At 44.3% G+C, this 19,037-nt stretch overlaps 1 protein-coding gene across 1 annotated transcript in view; it reads left to right on the top strand.

Moving 5' to 3' along the window:
• Positions 1-5,346: 5,346 nt before the first annotated feature.
• Positions 5,347-19,037, top strand: part of WDFY4 (WDFY family member 4) — a 98,533-nt gene continuing 84,842 nt past the window's right edge. The window contains exons 1-8 of the mRNA XM_087967700.1: positions 5,347-5,435; positions 8,587-8,879; positions 10,445-10,559; positions 11,121-11,227; positions 12,259-12,414; positions 12,956-13,145; positions 16,587-16,770; positions 18,556-18,716. Of these exons, the coding sequence (XP_087823826.1) occupies positions 5,405-5,435; positions 8,587-8,879; positions 10,445-10,559; positions 11,121-11,227; positions 12,259-12,414; positions 12,956-13,145; positions 16,587-16,770; positions 18,556-18,716 (1,237 nt within the window). The 5' untranslated portion in view covers positions 5,347-5,404. The remainder of the gene's footprint in view (positions 5,436-8,586; positions 8,880-10,444; positions 10,560-11,120; positions 11,228-12,258; positions 12,415-12,955; positions 13,146-16,586; positions 16,771-18,555; positions 18,717-19,037) is intronic.

The raw sequence follows: 19,037 nt of genomic DNA, 5'->3' as shown, positions 1-19,037 counted from the left end.
TTATCTATAAATGCATGAAACAAGCAACCAAGGCCTGGTTTAGTGCTGAATTAAATATTAAATTTATTCTTTGTATCCATCTATCATCATTTCTGAATTTGAGCAAAGAATATCCAGTTCAGTGGTGGGATTCAAAAAAATTTACTACCAGCTCTGTGGGCGTGGCTTGGTGGGCGTGGCAGGGGAAGGAAGAAGCCTGCTTCCCAGCTCCGTTCTCCTGTGCAGGACAACTAAAGGAGACCCAGCCGATCAGCTGGGACTCAATGGGAGGCAGAGAAGAAATGGGGTTGGTGGGGCCAGACAGAGGTGGCATTGGCCAGTTCTCGGAAGTACACAAAATTTCCAGTCCCGGTTCTCCAGAACTGGTCAGAACCGGCTGAATGCCACCTCTGATCCAGCTCCATAACTGTACAAAACCCAACTGAGGCCCACTCAGTCCCTTTATTGTACATTTCTTCTACATCAACAAACTGACATTTGCTTCTCCAGAGGGGCATTTCTTACCAACCCACAAAACTCTCATCTCCATATCCTGCCCAACCTGAAGCCCCACAGCTACTAATTCTGCTTTACTGTGATAATTCAAAAAATAGCTGACTCACAGAAATGTTATACGAAACGAAATAAGTTTGAGAGGGGATGTTTCATGTCAGAGATGACCTCCTTGCCCAGGCTCCCTCCCACTTTACCCTGAGCCCAGCAGAGGTTAGGGCTCCACGCCCTAAGAGTTGAGGGCAGAGAGGTTGCCCTTCTCCGGTTTCATTCAGAGGCTTAGCTCGGTCTCCTGCTCCCCACTAGAGCCGCCCAGGTGGGGTCTGTGGGCTGCCCAAAGATTCACGGGGAGAGGGGGAAATCATGTCAAAGTGAAGGTGACAGGCCTTTTGGCCGAAGGATGAAATAGAAACTTAAAGTTAAGCCACCCTTTCTGAAAGGCAGCTGAAACCAGGCTTCCCCTGAAATCTCCCTTCCTATTCCTTTGCCCGATGCAGCCTTTTTTTTTTTTTTTTTTTAAATGCAGAATAGCCAATTGGACTCAGGCTCAATTGCTATAAAATGCTTGTTGTAATGAGCCAGCCTGGCCACAAGATGTCAGGATTGTCTTAGTCAAGAAGAATGACCTGGCCTTCCAGACTGACTTGCCTGGGATGCCTAGAGAAACCCAGCTAGTGGGCTCCAAGCCCTCCTTCCTTTGGCATCATTTATCTGACGCTGCTGGCACCCCAGAGACCATCATCCTCTCCTCCCCACCTCCACTTCTCCAGCCATCCCCCAAAGAGGAAGGTGTGGCTTTCTGGCACCTGACAAGTGCTGCCCAAAGGCAAACGGCCCTGAAAAGCGGGGGCACCTGGGTGGGGGGCTTAGAGAAGGGGAGGGGGACAGAAGCAGAGGGGCCCCTCAACCTGCCTGAGGATGACTCACTACAGACAGGCTGTGTGTTTTGGAGGCAGATTTATGATTTACACATTTATGAAGCAAAGCAGGCAGAACTTGCCTTCCTGTTGTGCTCGGAGCCAACTGAGGAGAGCCTCAGGGGGGTCTCTTGCCCTGGTGGGCTTTCTCCTCCCCAGGCTGAGCAGGGCACCTGCAGGCCTTGAGCCATTCCTGATTAGGAAGGGGCGCCCAGCTGAATGAATATCAGACCTTCATGGGGGACAATCCTCTGCTCCCTTCCTCACTTATGTTACCTGCATTGCACAAATATGTGATCATGCAGATTTTTTTTGTAGAAGTGAAAATAGAATGGGATGATAAAATTTGTTCACTGAACCATGAAAGAAGCGTGTGAATGCTCTCTATACCTGCATTTTCCCTGTAAAAGCAGAACATTCTGGCCATGGCAGAGAGCGTCAGATTAACTTCTTGCAACAACTTTACCTACATTTGATGAAATAAGGTTTTAGTGTATTTTCCAAGAGATCTTTCTGCAAACTGAACAATTTTTGTATGCTTTAATATACAAAAAAACCAGTGTTAATTTTATCCACCTGTGGAAAGGGAACTTCATGAGGACAGTGGTGACACCCAAGCAGGAAAAGCCCAAAGGGAACATCAGGCCAGCCATAAAACAAACTTGCATAGGAAAAGAGATTTAATAAAAGGTATTGAAAGAAGCCCCCTAGACAAAAGCCAAGTAATTAAGAAAACTAAGGAAACAAGAAAAGAAAACCCTTATAAACACAAGACATGCCAAATCAGCTAAACAAACAGACAAAAGACACAAAATATATTGCAAAGGAGACAGACAGGAGATTGCCACAAGAAAACATTAGGAAACTGATAATCCAATCAAACCATCCTGCAAAGTTTGCCTTCTGCACCCCAAGGAGTTTACCCTCCGGCGGAAATGAAGACAACCCCTGAAAGGATTTAAAACATTAAGAAATACAAACACAAGCACACACACACAAAATGAGAAAAAGGTATATAAATCAGGGGGCTTTTCATACAAAGCTAGCTAGCCCCAGGAACGCAGACTTCTTGCTATCTCTCGCCTTCCTGAAAAATAAAAAGAACCAGCTTCCAAGCAGTTGTCTGTATCCTTGCACCGGAGTTCTCCCAGCGGGAAAATTGAATCCTCAGAAGAAAGGCATTTTAAGCAGCCTTTCAACACACCAAAGTGCTTTTTTTTTTTTTTGCTTCTGTTCAACTGAATCCAATTTTTGGAGACTTCCTGGATGTATTTTCTTGGCAGTTTTTTTCAGAAATGATTGCCTCCTTCCTGGTGCTGAAAGAAGTGACTGGCCCAAGGTCACCCAGCAATCATCATACCCAACATGGCAATAGAGCTGAGAGTCTCCTGGTTTCTAGCCTGATGTCTTAACCCAGGAATCCTCAAACTTGACAGTTTTAAGACTTGTGGACTTCAACTCCCAGAATTCCTCCTCCAGTCATTTTAGCTGAGGAATTCTGGGAGTTGAAGTCCACAAGATCCTTGCCTTAACCACTACACCAAACTAGCTCTCAAAGTACTTTCAAAAAAACCATAAAGATTGACACCACCATAAACAGAGGTAATTTTATATTGTTAGCTTGAGTTTTGAAAAAGTTTTATGTATACAGTAGCATCCTTCATGGGAATCTTACATTTTTTGCAGCCCAGGCCGAAAGAAACTTAAAAGATCATCCTGCAAATGAGCCAGTTTTCTTCCTTGGCCTATTAATGTCTTCCAGCTTAGCTGGGGAGACCTTGAGGATCTTGGGAAGGCTATGGTTAAACCAGAGCGGCTAATAAGAGAGCTTTGTAAAACCATCTTACTGTAACTGAATTGGCCTGGCCATTCCTTACCTAGCAGAGTCTGCTACATGATGGCTGATCTGCAAAATCTGGGCTTAATCCCTCAAAACACTTCATTACACTGACCTCATTACACTGACCATCAACTTGATGGCACCATCAATCTCTGCTTGGAAATGATTAGAAGCATTTGGGAATTTACCCATCTCAACTACTCTGCGGGAGGATCGCCTGACCAAGGAAGGCAGGAGGGCTTCAGGACAAGCAGATGATCGAGGCCTGGGGGGAAACCCAGGGTGAGTCACCTAGCCCCAGCCACACACCCACATGCAGGCCAAGTGGAAGCACCGTGGGTGCTTGGCATGGAACAGAGAGACTCACTATGAGCTGAGAGCCTCCATGACTGAATGAAAGACTGGGGAAGACATTCTCCTGGGAGGTCAACAGAGGAGAAATTTTAAATTGTGAAATTTGGCCCCTTGAAGGCTTGAATGCCAGCAGCAGAACTGGAGTAAAGCTTAGAGGCAACTTTTAATATAGCTGTCTCATCTTCCAGTTTCACCACAATTTCAGTCTTGCTCAAAATGTGGAATTCCCACTATTGTTTATATTGGTTCACATTCAGCTCGCCATGGTCCTCGGCTCTTGACCATCACTCTAGACTTCTTCTTTCTTTTGCTTATGGGCCTGGCGTGCTAAAATTGTACAACTGAAATGCTGTGTAATGACCACACTGTGAACACAATCTCCCATTTACATGTGAATAGACTCTGGTGCATGAAGAGTGGCTCTTTTGCATCAAAATCCCAGCGCCAAGTCCTCTCATGCATGGCTCAGCCAGCTCCACCATCCAGGTGGAATTCGTATCCTCCAATTATTCTGAATCACCTGGGGCTGTGGGAGGCTGCTTGTCCTATGGAGGAGAGTTGCCCTTGAGAGGGTGGTGAACTGGATTGCAGCCTTTCAGTACCCAAAAATTCATATCCAGAGAGTGGCACTGGAAGACTGAAGAGGAGCCGTGGTGGTGCAGTGGTTAGAATGCAGCATTGCAGGCAAACTCTGCCCGCTGCTAGGAGTTCGACCCCAATGGGACTCAAGGTTGACTCAGCTTTCCATCCTTCTGAGGTCACTAAAATGAAGACCCAGATTATTGGGGGCAGCATGCTGACATTGGTAATCTTCTCAGAGAGTGCTGTAGAGCGCTATGCGGCGATATATAAGTCTAAATGCTATTGATATATTCTGAACATCCAAGCCCAGGCAATCCTGTACAAAAGGGTGCAATTGGGAATGATGTAACCAGTGTTCATAATTTAGGTTTCAATATATTTGTTCTCCCACCATTTTAACAAATACCTTAAAAAGGGATGAGATGGGGCAAGAGAGCAAGTTTGAACAGGTGAAGGAAATTAGAGCAGCTGATTGAAAACTATATATTAATTTCACTCAACAAAGTAACCTTTTAGTGAGGAGAAGATGATGATAAAATTCTCCACCTTTCAAGGTGCTATGGGGAGAAGTGACCAATACTGGAGTTATCAACTAACGGATTGGCTATTTGGGCAGATTTTGTGGTGCAGCAGTCAGTCTCTCTTTTCTTTTTCATCTCCTTCTGCATTTCCTTAAACGGGGAAGAAGAATTATTTGCTTGGCTCGGCTGGCAGTCACATGATTGTTGCATGGACAGGTAACTATTTACATAAAAATTCAGGCAGACAGGGAATGCCTGGCTGTTGGGACTTCTAAGGTGATGGGTGGGTGGGCCTCTTTGCCAAGAAAAGCAACACCCCTGTTAAAAGCTCTGGGTTATTTCAAGAATGGAGAAACTCTGAGAAGCTCCCTGCCACAGTAAAGAAATGGAGGAACCATTTCAAAGTGAAAGAAAGAAAATCCTAGCCAGGAAGATAGTCGGCTTCCTCCGAGAAAGGATCCCACCCAGGGATTCCCAGTTGATGACCATGGGTCTCGGCCCAGTCATTTGTTTCAATACGGTCAGTTCCGCAAAGCCTGGCCAGATAATACTTCCCCCATTGCCTTTACTACCTCCAGCCGAGCTATGATTTATTTGCGTTCTTGAACTTCTGCTTTCGCCAGGAAATAAGCACGGCTGCCTAGTCAAATGAATAACAGGAAAGTTGTCAAAAACTGCTTTCCTTTTCTTGCTTAGAAATGCAACCAGCTCAGGACAAAACTTGCACAGGTAGGTCCAAATTTGCCCTCCTTGGGGTCTTCAGAAATTGCTGTCTCTGTAATGCTTGTAGAGTTGCTTCCAAATTAAACATTTGGAAAGAAGCTGGTGTTGCTGTGTAAAACAAGAGAGGTGGTTTTGAGCTGTCACCTGGGAGGAGTTGAACTTGCTAGTTCTGTGGAATTGGAGAGGTCACTGGTGCTGTTGGCCCAACCACCTGTGTTTAAGTCTATGTCCCTCCTGCCTGGTTAAAGCCTCTGGGGGAGGAAAGTGTGGTTGTGCTGTGGTTAACATTTCTGTGAGGTAGGGGGCATTAGTGAGAAAGTGGTGGGGGAGATGCAACTCTGAAGACCCCTAGCTCTAGATCCGGCCTCACAGCTCTCTCCTGCATCCGTACTGCATCCGGGACTGTGTCCAGTCTTGGTCACCAGAATACAGAAAAGATGCTCTGGAAAGAGTGTGGAGAAGAGCAACAAAGATGGTCTCCAGGAGTCTGGAGGCTAAACTGTATGATAAATGGTTGTGGGAACTAGGTGTGTCTAATCTAATGAAAAGAAGGACTAGGAGTGACATGATAGCAGCGTTCCAGTACGTGAGGGGCTGCCCCAAAGAAGAGGAAGGGGTCCACCTATTTTCCAAAGCCCCTGAAGGCAGGAGAAGAAGCAACTGATGGAAGCTCATCAAGGAGAGAACCAACCTACAACTACGGAGGAATTTCCTGACCATGAGAACAATGAACCAAGGGAATGACTTGCCTCCAGCAGTTGTGGGTGTAGATATTTAAATGTTTAGTTTATCTTGGAATTCTTTGGTTTGAGAAAGGAACTTGGCCAAATTACACTGTCTCCTTTCAAGCCTTGTTTGCTCTCCACTAAAATAGAAATATTAGAGGTTCTAAATGGCTCTTCATTTTGGAATTCTAACATCCTCCTCAGACATGCTTTTAAATATTACGGTGATTCAGTGTTACTTGCAGAAGATGATAACAAAAGGCAAACATTCAAATTACAAAGACAAATAATTTGCCAGGGAAAATCAGGATGCTCAAGTTTTAACCCATAGGAACTTGTGTGCAGGGCAGAAAGTCTTGCACAGAGCACAGAGCCTGTCCTTAAAGTGGGGTTCTGAAGCTGGGGTTTTATTTCTTGGTTCTTGAGGTTTCCTTCCCCTGTACAGTGATGTCTATGGGATGTTGTTGTTATTGTTTTTACTGTTTTGTAGCTATCTTCTTGTTTTCATCTTAGTTAACGTTAATCTGATTTTGCACAGAGTTACTTGAGAAATTGCTGACATGTCTATAGTTCACTTTTTTTTGCCCAAGTTACAAACGTAAATCAGAAACCATGTTTAGCCATTTACACTGACCGTCTTTTCTTGGTGAAGCCACAGGGTGGCTGGTGATAATACAAAATGCAAGTGAGCAATGTGACAAATGGTACATTGCAGGCAGCAGGAGGTCGGTTTGCAAGATCTTTAGAACATGCCTGGGATAAAATTAGCTGTGCTGATATGCTATTCTGCTTCTTCTCATTTGTACTAAAATGTGTTAGGTGGAAACCATGATTTAGTGGTATTCATGGCCTATCTGGTGATGAGTCTGGCATATGAAAGACCAAGTCTTGACTTGGAAAAAGAATATAAAAAGAAGAAGACGTCTTGTGTGTTTATGAAACTCAAAGAAAGGGGAAGGCCATACAGGACTAGCTCAGAATGAAACGAGTCTTATCAAATGGTGGGTGCAAACACTCATGGAAACAGCTATTTGTTAGACATTAAGTTTCATACACACACATACACATACACACACACACACACACACACACGTATGTATATGTATATGTGTATGTGCATATCTTCTCTCTATACCAATGACTGCATCTCAAAAGAACCCTCTGTTAAAATACTGAAGTTTGCAGATGATACAACAGTGATTGGTCTCATTCGAGATGATGATGTATCTGCATACAGACAGGAGGTTGAACAACTAGCCTTGTGGTGCAACCAGAACAATGTTGAAGTAAATACACTCAAAACCATAGAAATTGTGGTAGGTTTTAGGAGAAACCCTCCTATACCACCACCACCACTTACAATACTAGACAACACAGTATCAACAGTAGAGACCTTCAAGTTTCTAGGTTCTATCATATCTCAAGACTTAAAATGGACACCTAACATCAAAAACGTCATCAAAAAAGCACAATAAAGATTTTTTTTTCTGCACCAACTCAGAAAGTTCAAACTGCCCAAGGAGCTGCTGATCCAGTTCTACAGAGGAATTATTGAGTTTGTCATCTGCACCTCTATAAGGGTCTGGTTTCGCTCTGCAACCAAACAAGACAGACACAGACTTCAACAAATAATTAGAACTGCAGGAAAAACAATTGCTACCAACCTTAGATATATGAAGATCACGTGAAGTGTTGATACTGCTTTATACTGAACTGGTGAAGACACACTTGGAATGTTGCTTCTAGTTTGGGTCACAGTGATAAAAAAATGTGTTGAGATGCTAGAAAGAGTGAAGAAAAGAGCGATAAAGATGACTGGGCTTCTGGAGGCTAAACTGTATGATGAAGAGTTGTGGAAAGTAGGTATATCTGTCCTGTCAAAGAGAAGGATTAGAGGTGTCACGATAGCTGTCTTTCAGTACTTGAGGGGCTGTCCCAGAGAAGAGGGCTTGTTGGCCTATTCTTCAAACTATCAAGCAAGCTGGCAGATCTTTAAAGAGAGATGGAAACTTATCAAGGAGAGACCCAACCTAGAATTAAGGAGAAATTTCCTGATACTGAGACAATTAACCAGCTTGGCTCCAGTAGTTGTGGGTGCTCCAACACTGGAGGTCTTCAAGAAGAGACTGTACAGCCATTTATCCAGAATGGTATAGGCTCTCCTGCCATGGGCGAGGAGTTGGACTCAGATGTGGCATATTCAGCAGGTTCTGACCACTTCTGGAGAACCGATAGCGGAATTCTTGAGTAGTTCGGAGAACCAGAAAATCCCACCTCTGACTGGAGGTTTTACAGTATCCTTCCCCTGCCATGCCCACCAAGCCATGTCCATAGAACCGGTAGTAAAAAAAAATTGAATCCCACCATTGGTTGGACTAGAAGACCTCCCTTCCAATTCTGTTATTCTATGTTTTTGTTCTGTTTTCTTCCAGATCATTTTGTCCAAAGCATGGAACCTGTGCTAGAGCTACCAAAGGCCTTGGAAGAGAAAGCGGACTCACCAGGTGAGCATGGAAGCCAGGATCTCACCTGTCCCAAAGGAGGCAACGGGGCAGCGGTCAAAGGGCAGCCTTCACACTGTGGCGAAGAGCCTCCGTGCCAGCAGCTCTCCTTCCGACAGGAGACCCTGGACCAGCAGATCTTGGAGTACATGGAGGTGGCTCTTTTCCTGAGTCCAGAAGAACAGCAGAGGCGATGGCTTGCCATTCTGACCACTTTTCTGAAGGTTAGTTGGATTTCACATTATTGGATATTTTCAACAGAAGGACGTCCAGCTGATATCCATAACAACAAAGAAAAAAGGAAAAAAGCAGAAAGGAAATGGCTACCTGAAAGGGCCTCAGGGAAGGTGGTGTTTTACGTCCATTTGGAATCAGCAGCTGGTTTCAGGTTGGGAGGCAGCGTCATTCAGTGGATTGTTTAAGAACTGCTTGATGGAACAAGGACCCATAGAGGGAACACTGGAAGTCTTGGAAATGTTTAGCAGAGAGAGGAAACTAAAGCTGCCTTCAGATAGTGCTGCAGAATTTCTTTAGTTCCACTCCACTCTTGCGATCTCTCCTGTCATTGTTGTTACTTCATTTACTTTAACACAGGACAACATTCAGGCCTATGTAAAGGGACCTAGACTTACTTCACCCGTGATTGGTGCTGTGGAAGTGTCAACCTTTTGCTGAGGTGAAGCCAAAAAACACCGATTTTCAAGTCAGCTACATTTGCACTTGATTTTAAACTTATTTTTGTATCAGTTGTTCCTTTTAAGATTGATTTTGGGATAACGGTATGATTATGGCAGCTGAGTTGTTGAGGATCATGCAAGCTCAGCTTCATAACACCTCAGAAGTATTTTTGCTACAAATGATGCCATGGATCAGATGGAGCTGAACAGGGGTTGTTGTTAAGGGTTCATTAACAGAATGTGGCAATGTTGCTTAGCTGTGGCTTCTAATTAGCAACGAAGGAGCAATTTGCACTCCCTCTGCCTAAACTTGCTGACCAACTTCCAAGTTCTTTGTACAAAAAGTTCCTTAAATCCAGCATGGACCTAAGAGAACGCTGCACCTAAATGACAGCACACAAACGTTTCATGCCACTAACATTTCAGAATATTCTCCTTTTGCTTGATCTGATTTGTGACGATTTAAGCTTTGGTGGTTTTCTGTTGTAGTCTGTTGTATTTTTATACTGATGGCTCGTAACCAAAAAACAACTGTAAAAGTACAGCTGACCAGACCAGCAATTGTGTTGGGAGTTACTGGCCTAAAAATTAATTAACTTATTTAAAGTGTTAGGGCATATTTGAATTAACACCCAGTGTATATGGAGAAATGGGGCTGCATGTCTCCTTTCTCTCTATTGTTCACCAGTTCAAAGCTGTTTGATGGACACCTGCTGGTGAGCTACAGATCCTCAAAGGCTATAAAGATGGGTTGGGCCTCCTCAGCGTGCCTTTAAATTGAGAAGAAGGCCCTGGGGAAAGCAGCCACTGGGACGGTCCAGGTGCTGAGCCTGGCCTGAGTAGGGATGTCCAATTGAAGATGGCTGTTTGGATGACCTAGTTGGCTTCTCTGGCTCCAGGAGAACCCATCCTGGAAGGTGCTGGGAATGCAGTAGTTGTTAGAAAGCCATGGTAGTTATCCTACTTTCCTCAAAGAAGGACAATCCTGAATTAAGAAGCTTCCAGCTGAGAATAAAAATCAGTCAGGGAAAAAAATCATTCTGGTAGGGAAAATTACCAAGTCAATGCATTGAATGACATTTTTTTTTTTGACATTACAAAAAACGTTTTAGGCCTGTGAGCAGTCAGATGGCAGCATCTATTTTCCAAATATCCAGCTTTTAGCAAGTGAAACTTCGAGTTTTCTGGTGAAAGAAATCAAGAAGAAAATGAATGGAAACTCAGTAGGTGAGCCTCTTTATGTATTTGACCTGCAGCCCCCCCCTCTGCTTTCTGATTTATCTTCTTGTTGAAAAGATCCGTGCCAGCCGTGTCCACCAGCAGGCATTAAAAACTCTTGCCTTTATAGCTCTGTTTTGTTCAGGCCGGGTCAGGATACCAGTTCATTCCTTTAGGGCACGACAGAAGGAACGATGAGGATACGGAACGGGAGAATTCTGTAAAAATTGTAAGCAGCCACAGACTAATAGCGGAACAGGACAAGAAGATTAATATAGTACTAGATATGGCTGCAGGGGAAATTCTCAGAGTTGGCAAGGAGCCAGGAAATTATGCTGCTTTCCCAGAACGGCTGTAATGTGGTGGCTGTTTTATACGGCAGTTATTTCTGGTGTGTTGAATGGATTTCTGAATGGTTGGTGGTAAGCACGCATGCAGAGCGTAATGGTGTTCTGCAGCCGCGTGGTTCTTCATGTTTGCCTGGAGTCCATCTCCACTGGCCCCTCTGCCATTCACTGACCCTCTTGTTCCTTTCTTGCATGGTGTGAATATTGGCTGCCACAAGAACAGAAGACGCTCGACTGCTTGTGTGGCAATTTCTGCAGTGGAAGGGAGAGCTGGAATCTGATGGTTACCTGCTGCTAAAATCAATCTACTCTCTTTCACTCTACACCTCGGTAAGAGAAAGACTTAAAGAATTTAAGGATGTGCATTTTCAACAACATAGTCCCTGTGGGCTTTCCTACTGCTGGCAAAATGGAGGATTATCTCCCCAGTTGTTTGAAACAAGAGACCTGCTCCATCTTATGGGCATCGATGCTCCAAGAGTGACTCTTGGGGCAAAAGCCACGGTTTTAGTAGTATGGCAGCTGTGCCAGCTTGTCTTCCGTTATTACTGAGGGCTCTTTTAAGACCAGTAGGTGTTCTGGAAAGTACGGCTGCCTTGGCTGCATAGAGTAGGACAGAGTTGAGTTTTCTGGATTATTGCTCGGGAGTTGAGCGGGGAGGCAATGCACAAGCAATCAGGCAACTCCACACCATGAAGGAGCTTTAAGTGCCAACTGTCCAAATTTCTTTAACAGTCCAGTCAATTTTGGAGAATAAGAGAGCCTGATGAACAACAAGCCACTTCCATTTAAACACTTTCCATGAAGGTACAGAACTTTTAAGATCACTGTATGTGATCCCCACCCCCATATATAAATGTGTTTTTTTTAATTCTAGAGTTTATTGGGTTTCTGTTGTGATAATGAAGCTGGAATAGTGATTTGGAATGTTTAGACACTCAGAATACCAAACAAGTTGCAGATCAGCAGCTCTGAGAAGGAGAAGCTACTAGTCTGGGGTGAAATTCAAAAAAAAAAAAAAAGATTAGTCAGGACAGGAAACACAGAAATAAAGAACAAATTTTCAATTGAAATTGAAATTGAAAACTTCATATGCTGTAAAATAAAAACGTACTACAAAAAAAAAAAAAAGAAAGAAAGAGGAAAGAACCGGCAAATAATGGAAGAAAACAGAGAAGAAGGTGGACACCAAACTTTGGAAAAAGTACCAAAGGAAAAATTGCAAGAGGAGGTCAATAAAAAAATCCAGAACAATGATCTGTACCGCTTTTCTGATCAGTCTTATTTTTTCTCACTAAAAATGCTCCCTGGGAAGATTCTGAAATTAGCATCAAACATGGCGTGCTTTTTCTTTGGGGCAGGAACAGGAAGTCCGCTGGAGTTTAATCAAGTCTGGGTTGCCTGTGACGATGCTGCAGTGCCTCCACCTCTTCTTCGTGTCTCCCCTGGAAGCAGCTCCTGGGGGCAGGGAAGAGGAGGACCAGGCCCCACAGAAGACCCAAGACATGCTGGTGCAGGTGGGTAGTGGCAGCTGGACCTTGAAAGGCCATCTAAAAATAGACTAGAAAAAGATGTTTTGTTTGTTAGGATTCCGGCAGTTACTCCAATTAAATCATGAACCTCGAGCCATACTCCCAAAACTTGAAAGAATTTATTAGAAGTTAACATGCCGGCATTAGCCTGGGTGTAGCCGACTTTGAGATACATAATTCACTGTCACCCTTGATCCTGCTTTCCCCCCCACCCCTCTGGGTGTATCATCCAACAAAACACATCCACAGCCAAGAGTCATCAATCATGCTCTCCAGTTAGATTTTTGCATGGCAGAAGCTTCAGTCATCTAATCAGTCTCTGAAGAAAATATGAATGGAATGTACTTTCGATTCCACACTGCTGCCTGCTCTTTGAAACTCCCCCCCCCTTTCTGTTGACAACTATAAAACATGTATACAAAATGTTTTATGAGTTGACATTGTCCTTTAAAAAAAATATCCAGGATTTGCTTGGCAAGTTTTATTTGAATCAAATAGTGGCATTATTGTTCTTATTTACTTTTAGACAATGGTCAATATTTATGCAGAGAAACAAGGAGTAGAGATGCTTCTCATGTCCAGCCATCTTAAATCTTTGATCCTAGCCAGATCCTCCCTCTGGGATCAAGGCAGCCCTGCTTGGAAACAGCCTACAAGCCAAGTGCTACGGACGATTTCAAAGGCCCTTTCGGAGACCACCATTTCATACCTGCAAGGTAACGGGGCCCTAACTTCCCCTGTCCTCAGTTCATGAGGACTCAGCCTCTGTGGAGCCCCTCATCCTTGCTCCCTTCATGACCCATGGGAGGGAGGGGGGCTTGTCAAGACGTCTTTGTCTTAATTCTTCATAATTACAAATGATTCTTTGTTTTCTAATGGAGCACAATTGCATCCCCTCTCGCCTTTCCATCCACTGTCCTCTCTCTGTTTTGCATTATGTGTTTTTCTTTCCTGAAATGCGCAGGTTCCGTTTTACCTGCAAGAGCCTGATAATTGTTTCTAAATTTTCTGTGCAAAACATTTTCTGCGCCTCTTGCTTTGTGGATGTTACTTCCATGCAGGGAGGAAGCTTCTTTGCTGGACTGCATTCATGGAAGTTGTTTCTGTTATCCACTTACCTGGCACTCCGCTCTTGGAATTGATAAAAACCAGGGATGGGATTCAAATGTCTTAACAACCGGTTCTGTGAATGTGGCTTAATGTGTGGGTGTGGCTTGCTGGCTGGGCGTGGCTTGGTGCTCATGTGACTGGGTGGGTGTGACCAACCTGTGCCTCACCTGGCCCCTCCCAGCATTCCTTGTCACACCCAGCCTCAACTTTATAGTTCTGTAAAAATGCTGTTCACCATTTTTTGACTTTATTATCTACGTGCTATAGATGTACTTTCATGGGCCACTGAAGGGAGGAAATGGCTCACATGCTTTGCTCAAGAGTGTGATAGGCAACAGGCTTTTAAGGGGCTGCCAGAAAGAGGGGGAGGGGGGGGGGGGCAATGTATTTTCCAAAGCACCAGAAGGCAAACAAGAAGCAATGGATGGAAACTGAACAAAGAAGCAGCAACCTAAAACTAAGGAAACATTTCCTGACAGTGAGAACAATTAACCAGTGGACCTGCTTGTCTCCAGAAGTTCTGGGTGCTCCAACACTGGAGGTTTTAAAGAAAAGACTGGACAGCCATTTCTCTGAAATGGTATAGGGTTCCCCCCAAGGTCTCTTCTAGGTGTTATTCTGACACCTTTCCCAGGATCTTCACTCAGAGTTTGGCATCCTCAGTTTTCCTGCCTGAGCAGGGGGTTGGACTAGAAGACCTCCATAATCCCTTTTAACTCTGTTAAACACACATGTATTTATGCTCTGGACTATAGACATGTAAACCCTGAAAAATACCTGGGCAAAAGATAAGCAGTAAAATCACTCTAGGTGTAGGGACAGTGCAAAATATTAATATATGATAAATAAAGGTACAATTTCTTTCTTTCTTTCTTTCTTTCTTTCTTTCTTTCTTTCTTTCTTTCTTTCTTTCTTTCTTTCTTTCTTTCTTTCTTTCTTTCTTTCTTTCTTTCTTTCTCTTTCCCTCTCTCATTTCTTCTTTTTCTCTCTTTCCCTCTCTTTTTCTCTCTCCCCCCCCTCTCTCTCTATCTGTGTGACTCTCTATGGCTCTCCCCCCCATATCTCTCTGTGTGTGTCTCTCTCTCTGCCCCTCTCCCTATCTTCCCCTCTCTCTCCCCCTCTGTCTCTCTGTCTCTCTCTCTCTTTCAAAGACATGGCTGGGCCAAGCCAGCAAGCTCTCCTTGGCGTTCTTTGCTACTTCTTTCATTTCTTCTTTTTGGAATCCAGACTGGCTGAACAACGATCGCCAGCCACAGTGGAAGCATCCCTTTGGGCGATCCTCCTCCTCCTCCTCTCATGACTAGCAGCTGTGGTGGGGCAGGGGGGGTGCACACGCGCGGGGATGCTCCTCAAGCGAACAGCCACCCGCCCCGCACCCACTTTTTCTGTGCTTTGGCATTCACTTGAGGAGCGTTTCCCCGTGCATGTGCACCCCCCACCCCACCACAGATGCCAGTCACGAGAGGACTTCTTTCGCTGAAGAGAAAAGGAGGGGGAATTTGTCCCTTCCTGGCTTGATACGAAGACAAAGGAATCCTGCCTCAGTAAAGGAAGAGGAAAAAAAAAAGGATCGAAGGAGGCAAATTTGATTGCCTTTGAAAGCCAAAGCATAGGATATTTGAAAAGTCTCTTCCATAAAAGGGGAAGGGGAGGATTCTTGCCACTCCCTGCAATTCAAACTGAGGCACAGAGCTTAGCATTCCACATTCACTCCTGCCTTCAACATTACTTTGCTTTAATAGAAATCCAAATTAACTGTCTTTATACTGATAGGCTTCAGGACTTCAAATAACCATCTTTTTACTATTCTGTATCCTGTACAGATGCAAATAGATAAACTCCACAAAACATCCATAACAAAGTACTTTTATTGGTTCATCAGGTATCCTCATAACTCACATTTGAGATGAAGTTCTTCTTTAATGACCAATCCTTTGCATATCTGTCTTGTAGGTAAAAAGATGGTTTATCTCCTATCCTTTTTCTCTCATCTTGTAATGATGGCTTGGTGGCTTGGCCCAGCCATGGCTTTGAGGGACACACACACACACACACACACACACACACACACAGAGAGAGAACGTTCCCTTGTCTCCCAGCCAACACTGCCATGGCCCTGCGGCTTCTTTGTGGCTGGGGGAGAAAGAGAACATTCCCTTCTGGCCTTGCAGTGGGGAGGCAGCTAGCTAGCTAGGACATGGCGAAGCAAGCCAGTCATGCCCAGGGACGGGCAGGAGGGACATCGCAGCGGCCTAGACTGGCCCAGGAGTCGACTCGACCGGGCCATGCTTGTAGGCTCATTCACCCAAGGAGATCAGGGCCATGGTGGGAAGCAGGCAGCAATGGCAGGCGAAGGCAGGTTAGCAATGGCAGGCGAGATGAGGAATAACTGGGTGGGGCAGGGTGAGTGGGCGGGCAGGAAGGGCCGGGGCCAGCCAGGGGTGCAATTTACCGGTTCTCTGAACAAACTCTGAACAACTGGTTCTACCGAACCGGCCCGAACCGGTAGAATCCCACCCCTGAAAAATACTTTTACATTTTTTTTCATCAGCTGAAACATGGCCATATTTGGTGGTCATTTTCTTCAAGTACCATTACAAGCTTGCAAGCCACAACTGCAGGTTCACCATCTCTCTTGCTGGTCTTTCATGCTGTGTGATGGGAAAAGTTTCTTAAGCTGGCTGCCACCCCAGGCGTTGAACGGTTGACAGTTGGCGTTATTTCTCTTTTAGCTTTGGGCTGCTTCCCAACTTTTCATAGAGTTCGGATTAGATTAATCCAATCTGAGCAATCCAGCAGGGTGCTGACCCTTTGACTGGATCCAGTAAGGCTCTAATTATATTCTTACACTTATCCTTTCTTGATTTAAACATTATCTTTTTCCAGTTCAGAGGTTGTAGGTTATATTTTGGTATCTCTGAAGCTTAATGTAAATTCACCTTATGGTGCCGGAAGAATAAGTAGAAATTTCTATAAAACAGAGTGAGGATGACTATAATCTTACATGTGGCCATTACTTATTACATGCAATACTTTTCTATCTACAGATTCCATCAAAATGTCTATCCACAATTTGTCAGAGCTTGATGATTCCTTGCCTACTTGGGAAGTATGTGAATCCATCAATATTATCCTGCATTTTGTGAGGAATTCCTATCTGATTTCCCCAGCCTTGCTTTTGGAGTTTGAGAACAATGGGGGCCACCAGCTGCTGTTGAAATTTTTTTTAAGGCAAGTCAATTGATAGTATAGTAGCTGCCAAGATGTGCCGCTAAGAGATTTTTGCCTCACTGTTTTATTTGGGGGGGAAATACTTTCAAGTATCTTTTAACATTCATGTATCCTTGTAAATGCACATTTCTTTCCAGCGATGGAATTCAGATTGTTGGTTAAACCATTCTGGACAAAGACTGCAATAACATGGTGCATCTTAAATGCAGATTATTCAGTTTTCTTCTATGGACTTTCCCTTTAAACTCTGGACAATTGTTCTTCAAGGATAGACTTTAATATCTTTATCCCACACTTCTTGCAAACATAAATCAAAGCTTGTGCCTTTTTCTAGGCACGTTTGTCACGTGTTCAGGACAGACCAAAAGAACACAATGGTTCATAATATCAGTAGATCAACAACTGTAGGCTCATCCTGGCTAAAGCTGAACAGTGCATACCATGGGGCTTCCCCCCGCCCAAATAAACTGTCCTAATGCGACACTAGGACTCCTTCTCCATCAGGGGCACCGGGAAATCAGAGAATCTGAGCAGAATCTCTTTGAGAGGGAAACCTAACCCTTCGCCCCTTCCAAAACTCACTTCAGGAAGACACCAACCCTTTCCCCAAAACCAGCAGCCTCCTGATCAACCAAACTTTAAGGACAAAGAGGTATTCTTCTAGGGCCATGATAGCGAACCTATGGCACATAAGCCATTTGTGCTGGCATGCGAGCAGCGGGCAAACTTACCTCACTGTGCATGCGCACACCTCACAACTGATTTTCGGTGGGTTTGAGGCCTTTTTCGGCCTCCCAGAGGCTTGAGGAAGGCTTCTGCAGGCTTTGCAGGCCGAAAACTAGCCCTGTTTTGTCACTTCCTGTTTTTCTGAAAATACCAGAAGTGACGAAACAGGGCTAGTTTTTGGCCTGCAAAGCCTGCAGAAGCCTTCCTCAAGCCTCTGGGAGGCCAAAAAAGGCCTCAAACCAGCCAAAAATCAGGTATGAGGTGCAAAAATCAGGTATGAGGGGGTGGGGTGGGTGGGTAGGGGTGAATGGGGATTGCACATGCATGCGTAGGGGACAGGGGGGCACACATTGCCTTCTAAGTGCTGGTACATGAGCGCAAGAGTGCAAGCGTGTGCACAGTTTTTGCCACAGGAGCCCAAAAAAGGTTAGCCACCACTGTTCTAGGGCTTCACAGAGTGTGAGAAGTGATAATATCACCTTATACTGCACTAGTGAGGTCACACTTGAACACAGTGTCCAGTTCTGGTCACCATGATACAACTAAGAGGTTAAATCCTAGAAAAAGAGTGCAGAGAACAGCAACAACGATAAAATGAGGGGGCTGAAGGGAGGTTAAGGGAGGTATGTCTAGCCTATCAAAGAGGAGGATTGTGGGGGACAACACGTAACTGTCTTCCCGTATTGAGAGGCGGCCACAGAGAAGAGGGGATGGACTTATTCTCCAAAACTCTTGAGGGACAGGGGAAGAAGGAAAGGGGGGAATGCTTGCAAAAGAGAGAGATCCAACCTAGAACGAAGGAGATATGTCCTGACCGTGAGAGTCAATGGAATAGTTTACTTCCCAGGATTGTGGGTGCTCCATCACGGGCGGTTTTCAGAAATAGGCGGCAGCCTTTTCACTGGGATAGCAGTATAGGGTCTCCTGCCTTGAGCAGGGCTGGGACTAGAGAGGCCTCTGACGCCCTTACCAGTTCGGTCATTGTGTATGGCTTCTATATTCCATGCTTGCGTGCAAACTGGTTCTTCCGCCTATTAAGTATTCCAGTTGTGTTTCCAGATTTGAAGGGCCACTGGACAAAAAAGAAAATGCCAGCATAAAAGAAACATTGGACTTACTGACACAATTGACACTTTGTGGGGAAACTGAGCTGACTGTTTCAGGCAATATAGTATATCCACAACTGCCACAGTTTAATGAGAAACTGCCCCTTTCTTCTGGTAAGTAACTCAGATAGGAGTGAGTTAGGACATTTAAATCAATGGCATGCAAATATAATAAAATATGTCATATAGAATATTTTAATATAGTCTAATAAATGGAAAGGGGTGGGGGAGAAACTGCCAATAATGCAAAATGCCATGTATTGTTGGCTTACTGACCACAAACATGACTATTCAAGAAATGCAACATAATTTTGTTTCAAGAGAATTACATTTTTACATTGCATTTACATTTTCTGGTTTCATTGTTCCTTATAAAATGGAAATTAAAAGCTGAATTCTTTAGAATAGACTTGAGCAGAGATTATTTTATTACAA

Source organism: Notechis scutatus, chromosome 5 (assembly GCF_049901735.1).
Source record: "Notechis scutatus isolate UNSWTSFEM ecotype Mainland chromosome 5, rNotScu1.2, whole genome shotgun sequence".
NCBI lineage: Eukaryota > Metazoa > Chordata > Lepidosauria > Squamata > Elapidae > Notechis > Notechis scutatus.
This window is presented reverse-complemented; position numbering and strand designations above follow the sequence as displayed.